This window comes from Chanos chanos, chromosome 12 (assembly GCF_902362185.1).
Source record: "Chanos chanos chromosome 12, fChaCha1.1, whole genome shotgun sequence".
NCBI lineage: Eukaryota > Metazoa > Chordata > Actinopteri > Gonorynchiformes > Chanidae > Chanos > Chanos chanos.
In genome coordinates this window covers 3,653,105-3,663,858 of record NC_044506.1, presented here as the reverse complement: position 1 = coordinate 3,663,858, position 10,754 = coordinate 3,653,105, and the positions used below count along the sequence as shown (strand labels likewise).

Genomic DNA, 10,754 nt, shown 5'->3' with positions numbered 1-10,754 from the left:
AATAAAAGATTTCTGGGAGCTTACAGGTTTCAGGATTCAAACTTCTGATCATCACAACACGTTGGCAACACAATTTCACACATCCAAAGAAGGGAAAACTAGGAGCATTTATACTGAACAGAGCAAGACTAGACTAACCAAACACAGAATCAACTAATGATTCACTAATACCCCTTGTCCACTGATGCAGTGCCGGTGCCTAATCTAGCACTGGGGCTGCACTTTTCCACTGGAAAAATGCTATTGCCAGTGCCAAAAAGCTGGTACCGGCATGGCACCACAAAATTGCTGGGCCCAAAAGTTGGAACCGCTGACATCAGTGGCTATGCAAATGAGAACCACGCAAGAACCAATCAGAGTTCGGTTCCCAAACCTATGGAAATGTTTACGGGTTCTCAAAAGGCACCAAGACAGAGCGGGCTCAGCACCAGCACTGGCACCAGCACCAGCACCAGCACCGTCATAGTGGAAAAGAGCTATAGCTAAGAGACCAGGAAGCATATGTAAAAAATTAACATAAAATGGCCAGTAGAGGGGGACAAAGACAACCAGGCCATGACAGTGACACAGTCTGCTTTGAATATTGGACATTATATAAAATATGGACAATAAAATAGATGGATGTTAAAGCAGTTTTAAAAAGTCATTGAAACATGTTTAGTTTAAATCAGAAATTTATGAGGGAAATAATATGGCAATATTTAGACTGAGCTGTAATGTGCAGCATTTCCATTAGGAACCAAGTCTGTGTTCACAACACTATTTAGTAACACGCGTTCTGTTTATCCAGGAAGATCATTTCCATAGAGAGAGAAGACTTTGCATTGGCAGCACATGCTTCAGTGCTCTGGGAGTGTTTATAGACCTGTGAGTTTAACACTTGATGACTGAGAGCTGTCTGCCCCACGAACTTAACCCACAGATACCATGACTTTCATCACCATCTTCATCTGGACACTGACTCTTTGTTTTCATGGTAAGACGTTACATTAACTCTTCAAAATACAGAACGTGTTGGAGACCAATTCTTTAAACTTTGGGGGGAAAAAAGGTCTCACAGACCAGAGACACAAATATTAAATCATTGTATGTTTTATTTCATACAACATTTCACACAGTTTAAAAAGAGGGTTTTTTTTTTTTTTTTTTTTTTTTTTTTTTAAATTTCAGAGTCCAGAGGACAGGTGACTGTGACTCAGACTCCTGAAGTGAAATCTGTTCTTCCAGGAGACACAGTCACTATTAACTGTAAAACCAGCCCTGCAGTGTACACTGATGGTGATGATTACTTATCCTGGTACCAACAGAAGCCTGGACAGGCTCCTAAAATCCTCATTTACTATGCCAATCAGTTAGAGTCGGGAATTCCAAATCGTTTCAGTGGCAGTGGATCTGGGACTGACTTCACTCTGACCATCAGAGGAGTCCAGACTGAAGATGCAGGAGATTATTACTGTCAGAGTTACCATCAGATCCGTGGTAAATATCTGTTCACACAGTGATACAGAGCCGTACAAAAACCTCCCTCAGTCAGACTGCACAGGAGACTGCACTGCTGCAGCTGGGACCTACTGCAGGTGCTGAGGGAGAGGATGTGATACAGCACAATGACACACTCTGTGGAGGAGAGGAATCACACACGACACTAACTCTACACTCACTATTATCATTCCATAATTCCAAATACATATGATGGAAAATTGATAGAGTAATGAAAATTGATAATATCACTGCCCTGAGGAGAAGGGACAATGGCATAGATCAATCAGAGACCACACACACACACACACACACACACACACATTAGGATTTCAACTCACTAGAAGTAGTTTAATTTTTGCTGATGGTTGTTAGAATTATTAACTCAGATTTTTCCCCCCTGAATATTTTAACTGATATGACATGACCCAGTCATACACACACACACTCAGAGCCCAGTTTATCAGGACAAGTCACTGTGATAATTTACTCTGATTTTCAACACTGAGAGTAATGAGAGTTTAGGATTAGGTCTATTAGTTAACGATTTCATCTCTTCTCCAGTATTTAACAATAGTACCATCTGCCAACAGATGTTTCCTTTTTGACCAGGAAATCCCTAAACCTTCAACATTCATCATTCAGTTTCTATGATGATTTGCTTTTCTAAACTAGCTGGAAACATTGTTGTATCACAGAAAGCTGAATCCTTTACACTCTACAGACATGACTTTTTACCAGAACATTACAACATTCATTCTGCCTTTAACAAACTATTAAGACACATTATGGATTTTATGAAATGATTACAAATAGTGAGAGATGTAACAGTTTGGTATTAATACATTTCCCATTAATTAATTCAGTAGATTTCCTCTGTGACAATAGCACATCAGCATCATCAGCAAAGAGAACAGGGAACATGGTTGGAGATGTAACACCTCCATCATGAATGTGGACATAGATAAATTCAGAGACTGGAGAACAGGGCCCTGCACAAGCCCATGTGAAATACTAGTCCTACTGGATGTCCATTTATTAACACACAGCACATAACTCTTCCATTCTTCCAACTCTTTCATTTCCATACTAACAGAGTCACATAGAGGACTAAAGTCATGTGAACATTCTGTGAACTGAAGGAATGGCTGACTGCGGCTACTCCAATTGAAACTTATGTGCCGGCTCTGAGAGAACTAGCCCGCTACAGGTGATCTGGCTGATTACAGGTGATCTGTTAGAATCACAAGTCCAAGGGTCAGGTTGATCATTTTATTGAGGATTTGCCTCTACCACACAACTCTCAAACTGTGGAGAACTGTACTCCAATGAACAAATGTAACTATCAGGGTGTGGTTTCCTATAAAACAATACACATAGACAACAGTAAACTTGGTGAACTGGTATATACAAATACAAAAAGACTGTACAACTATACAGTAGTTTTAGTACTCAATTTGGCCACAAGGTAGCTCTCTAACATCATGTAGCATCATAATACAAGTAGCAAGAACAGATAAATATCATTATACAAGAATAAGAAGCTTTTCAGTACACACAAGAACAAACTAACAGCTATGAAGGTCAATGCTCTGAAATGTGGACTTAGAATATATTATTTAAAGGATTCAACACCCTGCAAGTAACATAAAGACATGCACTCATTATCGGGTGCATAGATGTATAGACAAGTATTTAGTTTCCCGGACCAGCTACCTCACATGCCTAAGAACTAATAATTGATTATTTATCAAATTAAGTGAGAATGAGGTATGAAGACATCACCGTAATGTCACGACACCAATAAAACATTAACTAGTGGCTTATGGTCCAATGATTTATTATCGTCATTCTTACTATTAGCTGACACGGCTTGGGCCTGGGATAGTTAGAAAGAACAATTACGAGAGAATGGGAGAAACAGGCTTAACTTTAAACAATGTTTGCGAGGCAACCAAACTACACAGAAAATACTGTGGGACCACTATGCATATTATTTAACTGTGTAGATTATAGAATCACTCACTTTACATGTATGCACACCAAGGGCGAATACAAGAATTAGTGATGGGATGTTCAATTCCGAAGCTCTAAAGCTTCGTGAAGCGTACTGGTTTGAAACACTGTGTTGAAGCTTGTATCAAATTACCATTACCACGTAGCTGATGACGTCCGACGTTACGGACATCACTGAAACACCAGGAAGGGTTTCATCAGTTCAAAGGTTTGGCGCTATCCTGTGTCAGGCCGTACCCGGAAGCACGATCCGTTCTGACACATGCGCCAAAGTCATTGCACGCTCAGAATTGAATCTCTCTTAGGACACTGCCCGATCTGTCCTACGCATGTTTGATTTTCTATGTCATTGTTTTAACTGTGCATACAACAATAAACGCTTTAACTTTTTGCCTTTTTTTTTTTTTTTTTTTTGACACAGACTCTACTTTACACTCCCTTTTGGTTAAGTGGGAAAAAATTCCATTTAACTAGGGGAAACCAAAAGTGAAAGTAAATAACAACAACAACAATAACAGCAACCAAAAACCCAATGAGTCTGGAATGTTCCAGTAAAGATGAATAAAAGTTGCTCTTTCCTCTTTTGATACAGAGGTCTAAAAGCTGAGTAGAGACAATTTTACTCTCTTCACAAATTGAAAGAACCCAAAATAAGCCCTGCGCTGGCAAGAATGGCAGTGTGAGAGGCCAAGAAGAATCCAAGGATCACCACCAAGACCATCCTGATGAATCTGAGCAATTCTGCTACCAACATCTCAAGGCAGACATTCCAGCAGACACGGCACAATGCTGGTCTCCATGGCTGCCAACCAAGGAGGGCTCCAGTTCTCAATCATAGGGAAGAAGAAACCTTTTGGTCATCATTTCTGTGATCAGATGACCAAAAGCTTTCTTCTTTGTCCAGGTGCGCTTTTAGAAAGGCTAGGCAAGCCTTTGCATGCCTGTCTTGGGGAAGTGGAGTCTCCTTAGTTGGTGTCCACGGAGACTAGCCTTGTGCAGTATTTACAGCAACACATGCCTGTTTCTCTTGGCTGGTGGATAACTCTGTACAGTAATGAATGTTTTATTCAATTTTATAATTGGTTTACTCTACACTCCCATCTGTTATTATAAATATTGGAGTCTCTGATCCACCTCCAGCTGCTACCCTACAAATCAGATCAGTGAGGCATCCAAACATCAGTCAAGACACATCACTGTTCTTCAACTAGCCAAAATGGAAAGACATGTCAGTGTTCTTCAAACAGCCCGAACAGAAAGTCAGGTTCACTGAGTGAGGAATCACCATTGTCTCTCAGATTCTCTCTGCCATTTTCACAGGTAAAGAAACAGAAACTTAGACAACAGGGTGAAATCAGTCTGTGTTTTTCAGCTGAATTTTGCAGCATTTTCTGTTTAAGATATCACATGTTGTCTTTGTCTCTTGCGAAGAGCGGTGCTATTAATCCTAAAACATGATAGTAAATTGTCCATAGATTTGATGACTGAGCAGTCAAGTGGACTACACTACATAAGATGAAATTACAAAGTTTACAGCCCAACACTAATTATTTTGTTCCTTGAAAGATGTGCATACATTCAGTGATTGTCACAGACGGAAGGAAGCTCTGGACACATGTGCAGATTAGATCGACTGTATTAGAAATAATCAGGACAAAGCAAAAGACTTCTGGGGAACTTACAGGTTTCAGGATTCAAAGGTCTTGTTAACACAACACATTGAGAACGCATTCAGACACAACCAGAAAAGGGAACACTAGGAGTATTTATACTGAAAAGAACAAAACTATACTGACCAAACACAGGTGGAATTTCTGATTCACTAACTAAGGGTTTTTTTTTAACAATTGGTCCCTCTCAGCCCTCAAAACGAACTCAGAGTGATTAGTCAGCATTTTCTGTGCATATGTCAACACTCCAAACGACCTCAGACACCCCTGAAATGAACCGAATGTCTGGTTCGCTTGAAGTCCATGTTGCGGTTCACTTAACCTGTGCATTGTGAACACAAAGCGCTCCAGGTTCGATTTGCCTTTTGCCATTGTATTTTAGTCCTCCAGACTTGCCATAGACAGATCACATGCTATTGCTCTGGGACACTCGGAAAAACAAGTAGACGTAACCATGGCCACTGGTAACTATGGAAGCCCTAAGAAGCCATAAATTTATCTTTCATTTAGATTTTGTTTTCTCGTGATAACGTATTATTTTTCTTAGTGTTCTCGACATCTTGACTCATTTATGTCTTTATCACAAAAAAACAAAACTTTGTTTTCTCAAGATGACGACATAATTAACTTGGGATCTCAAAAAAACAACTATTTTCCCATGATAATGACATAATTAATTTGAGATCTCAAGAACACAAAGAAAAATAACATGTTATCACCAGAAAACGGAATCAAAATTAAAATGTAAACCAATGGCATATTAGAGACTATATATGCTGGTAACAACAGCTACTATAATGTTAGTGAACAGAAAGAGGTTTGAGGCCCTATCAGAGCTAAAGTGGATCAGAAAGACAACTGAATCCTCTTTTGAAAGAACTCACAATGTGAATGCAAAAGGAACTGAGTCCTTTTTCTGTTGGTCTACTTTTTGCTCCACTTTAGTAAGACTGAGTTTGGTTTGGTGAAGAAAGATTATGTGTGAAAACACTGTAAAAAGAAAAAAAAGAAAAAGAAATGGCCAGCAGAGATGGGCAGAGAGAACCAGAGAGTGACAATGATATAGCCTGTTCTCAATATTGGACTTTTTATAAAATATAGAGTACAAATTAGATAGAGGTAAAAGTAATAAAAATAGGTGTAATATCGGTCAGAAATTTCTGAGGAATATATAGAACATTCGGATTGTGCTATAAAAGAAAGCAGTTCCATTCAGCACTAAGTCTGTGTTCACAACACTTTAATTACAAGCGTCCTTTTTACCCAGGAAGATCATTTCCCTGGAGAGAGGAGACTTTGCATTGGCAGCACATGCTTCAGTGCTCTGGGAGTGTTTATAGCCCTGTGAGTTTAACACTTGATGACTGACAGCTGCCTGCCCCGCTAACTTAACCCACAGACACCATGACTTTCATCACCATCTTCATCTGGACACTGACTCTCTGTTTTCATGGTAAGATTTTACATTAACTCTTTAAAACACAAAACATATTGTAGACAAAATCTTTAAACATTGGTGGCGGGAAGGTCTTACAGACCAGAGACAAAAATATTAAATCATCACGTATTTTATTTCATACAATATTTAAAAGATTTCTTTTCTTTAAATTTTAGAGTCCAGAGGACAGGTGACTGTGACTCAGACTCCTGTGAAGTCTGCTGTTCCAGGTGACACAGTCACTGTCAACTGTAAAACCAGTCCTGCAGTGTTCACCAATAGCAATGGTCACTTTCTGTACTGGTACCAACACAAACCTGGACAGGCTCCTAAGGTCCTCATTAGATTGGCTAACCAGTTACAGTCAGGAATTCCAAATCGTTTCAGTGGCAGTGGATCTGGGACTGACTTCACTCTAACCATCAGAGGAGTCCAGACTGAAGATGCAGGAGATTATTACTGTCAGAGTGAACATAGTGGATATGTTCTCACACAGTGATATAGAGCCGTACAAAAACCTCCCTCAGTCAGACTGCACAGAGACTGCACTGCTGCAGCTGGGACCTACTGCAGGTGCTGAGGGGGAGGATGTGATACAGCACAATGACACATTCTGTGAAGGAGAGCAATCACACGCTACAATAACTCTACACTCACTATAATCATTCCATAATTCCAATAAATATGCAGGAAAATTGATACGGTAATGAACATTGATTCGATCACCGCCCTGAGGAGAGGGGACAATGGCACACACACACACATACATGGACGTTAGGATTTCAACTCACTAGAAGTATTTTGATTTTGGCTTATGTTTGTGAGAATTATTAACTCATATTTTTCCCCCTGAATGTTTTGACTGACATGACATGTCCCAGTCATACACATACACTCAGGGCCCAGTCTATCAGGACGAGTCACTGAGACACTGAGAGTAATGAGGGTTTAGGATTAGATCTATTAGTTAACGGTTTCATCTCTTTTCAAGTATTTAACAACAGTACCATCTGCCAGAAGATGTTAAAATAAGAAAGGTCAACTTTTTCATCAGGAAATCCCTAAACCTGCAACATTCGTCATTCAATTTCTATGATGATTTGTTTTTCTAAACTAGCTGGAAACATTGCTGTATCATAGAAAGCTGAATCCTTTACACTCTACAGACATGACTTTTTACCAGAACATTACAACATTCATTCTGCCCTTAACAAACTATCACGACACTTTAGGGATTTTACGAAATGATTACAAATGGTCCCTCTCGTGGGTCCACCACCTGCGAGGGGAGAAATAGGGGCCGGGTGCGATGCCACACAGGTGGCAGGATGAGGCGAGGGCCCCAGCGGACTGTACTTAAGGTACAGAAACTGGCTTTTGGTACGTGGAATGTCACCTCTCTGGGGGGGGGAGGAGCCGGAACTTGTGCGGGAGGTGGAGCGATACCAACTAGATATAGTTGGGCTCACTTCTACGCACAGCCTTGGCTCTGGAACAAAACTCCTGGATGGGGGCTGGACTCTGTCCTTCCCTGGAGTTTCCTGGGGTGAGAGGCGACGGGAAGGTGTGGGGTCACTTGTTAGCCCCCGACTGAGCGCCGCTGTGTTGGAGTTTGTCCCGGTGAATGAAAGGGTTACCTCACTGCGCCTTCGGGTTGCAGGGCGGAAATCTCTGACTGTCGTGACGGCGTACGCGCCGAACGGCATCTCAGAGTACCCAGCCTTTCTAGACACACTGGAAAGTGTCCTAGTGAAGACACCATCTGGGGACTCGGTAGTTCTACTGGGAGACTTCAATGCTCACATTGGCAATGATGGAGAGACTGGGAGGGGAGTGATTGGGAGGAACGGCCTACCCGATCTGAACCCGAGTGGTGCTTTGTTGTTGGACTTCTGTGCCAGTCATGGATTGTCCACAATGAACACCATGTTCGAGCATAAGGCAGCTCATAAGTGTACCTGGTACCAGAGCTCCTTAGGCCAACAGTCGATGATCGACTTTGTAGTCATCTCATCAGACCTGCGGCCGTATGTGCTGGACACTCGGGTAAAGAGAGGGGCAGAGCTGTCAACTGATCACCACCTGGTGGTGAGTTGGATCAGATGGCGGGGGAGGCTGCTGGACAGACTTGGTAAACCCAAGCGCATAGTGAGGGTGAACTGGGAATGGCTGGCTGAGGACCCTGTACGGAAGATCTTCAACTCACACCTCCGGAGGAGCTTCTCCCTGATCCCGAGGGAGGCTGGGGACATGGAGTCCGAATGGACCCTGTTCAGAGCCTCCATTGTTGAAGTGGCAGCTTTGTGCTGTGGCCAGATGGTCGTCGGTGCCTGTTGTGGTGGCAACCCAAGGACCCAGTGGTGGACGCCACCGGTGAGGGAAGCCGTCAGGCTGAAGAGGGAGGCCTTCTGGGCTTGGCTAGCACGGGGGACTCCGGAATTGGCTGAGAGGTACCGGCATGCCAAAAGGACTGCAGCGACGGCTGTCATGGAAGCAAAAACTCGGGTACGGGAGGAGTTTGGGGAGGCCATGGAAAAGGACTTTCGGTTGGCCTCAAAGAGGTTCTGGCAAACCGTCAGGCGAGTCAGGAAGGGCAGGCAGGACCTCGTCCAGGCTGTTCTCAGCAGGGATGGGGAGGTCCTGACCTCAACTGAGGATGTGGTTGGATGGTGGAAGGAACACTTTGAGGAGCTCCTAAATCCGACTGACGCGCCCTCCACAGAGGAGGGAGGGTCAGAAGATTCAGGAGGGTCATCATCCATCTCTCTGGCGGAGGTCACTGAGGCAGTTAGAAAACGCAGTGGCAAGGTGCCAGGAGTGGATGAGATCCACCCTGAAATGCTGAAGGCTTTGGATGTTGTTGGGCTGTCATGGCTGACACGCCTCTTCAGCGTTGCGTGGGAGTCAGGGACAGTGCCTGTGGAGTGGCAGACGGGGGTGGTGGTCCCCATTTTTAAAAAAGGGGACCGGAGAGTGTGCTCCAATTATCGGGGTATCACACTACTCAGCCTCCCTGGAAAAGCCTACTCCAGGGTACTGGAAAGGAGACTGCGGCCGATTGTCGAACCTCGGATCCAGGAGGAACAATGTGGATTCCGTCCTGGCCGTGGAACAGCGGACCAGCTGTTCACCCTTGCACGGATACTGGAGGGATCATGGGAATTTGCCAATCCAGTCTACATGTGTTTTGTGGACCTGGAGAAGGCTTACGATCGTGTTCCCCGGGGTGTCCTGTGGGGGGTACTGTGGGAGTATGGGGTGCCAGGTTTGCTGCTGCGAGCCATTCGGTCCCTGTATAACCGTAGTGAGAGCTGTGTCCGTATTCTCGGCACAAAGTCAAACTCATTCCCAGTGAGTGTTGGACTCCGCCAGGGCTGTACCTTGTCTTCGATCTTGTTCTTAATTTTCATGGACAGGATCTCAAGGCGCAGTCGGGGTGAGGAGGGTGTCCAGTACGGTGGCCTCAAGATTGTGTCTCTGCTTTTTGCAGATGATGTGGTTCTGTTGGCCTCATCAAACTGTGACCTCCAGCACGCGTTGGGGCGGTTTGCAGCCAAGTGTGATGCGGTCGGGATGAAGATCAGCACCTCCAAGTCCAAGGACATGGTCCTATGCCGGAAAAAGGTTGCTTGCCCCCTCCGAGTTGGGACTGAGTTTCTGCCTCAAGTGGAGGAGTTCAAGTATCTCGGGGTCTTGTTCACGAGTGAGGGTAAAATGGAGCGGGAGATCGACAGGCGGATTGGGGTGGCGGCGGCAGTCATGCGGTCGTTGTACCGGACCGTTGTAGTGAAGAAGGAGCTGAGTCGGAAGGCAAAGCTCTCAATTAACCAGTCGATCATTATTCCAACCCTCACCTCTGGTCACGAGCTCTGGGTACTGACCGAAAGAATGAGATCGCAGATACAAGCGGTGGAAATGAGCTTCCTCCGCAGGCTGGCTGGGCACACCCTTAGGGATAGGGTGAGGAGCTCGGACACCCGGGAGGAGCTTGGAGTAGAGCCACTGCTCCTCCGCATTGAAAGGAGCCAGTTGAGGTGGTTTGGGCACCTAGTCAGGATGCTTCCTGGGCGCCTCCCTATGGAGGTGTTCTGGGCGCGACCAACTGGGAGGAGACCCCGGGGAAGACCCAGGACACGTTGGGAGAAATATAC

General features: G+C 44.1%; 1 gene segment (V, D, J or C); it reads left to right on the top strand.

Moving 5' to 3' along the window:
* Positions 1–927: 927 nt before the first annotated feature.
* The window catches only part of LOC115825275 (Ig kappa chain V-III region MOPC 321-like), a 31,080-nt gene continuing 21,253 nt past the window's right edge, over positions 928–10,754 (top strand). Inside the window, 2 exon segments of the V gene segment in view lie at positions 928–976; positions 1,171–1,479. Coding sequence covers positions 928–976; positions 1,171–1,479 — 358 coding nt within the window.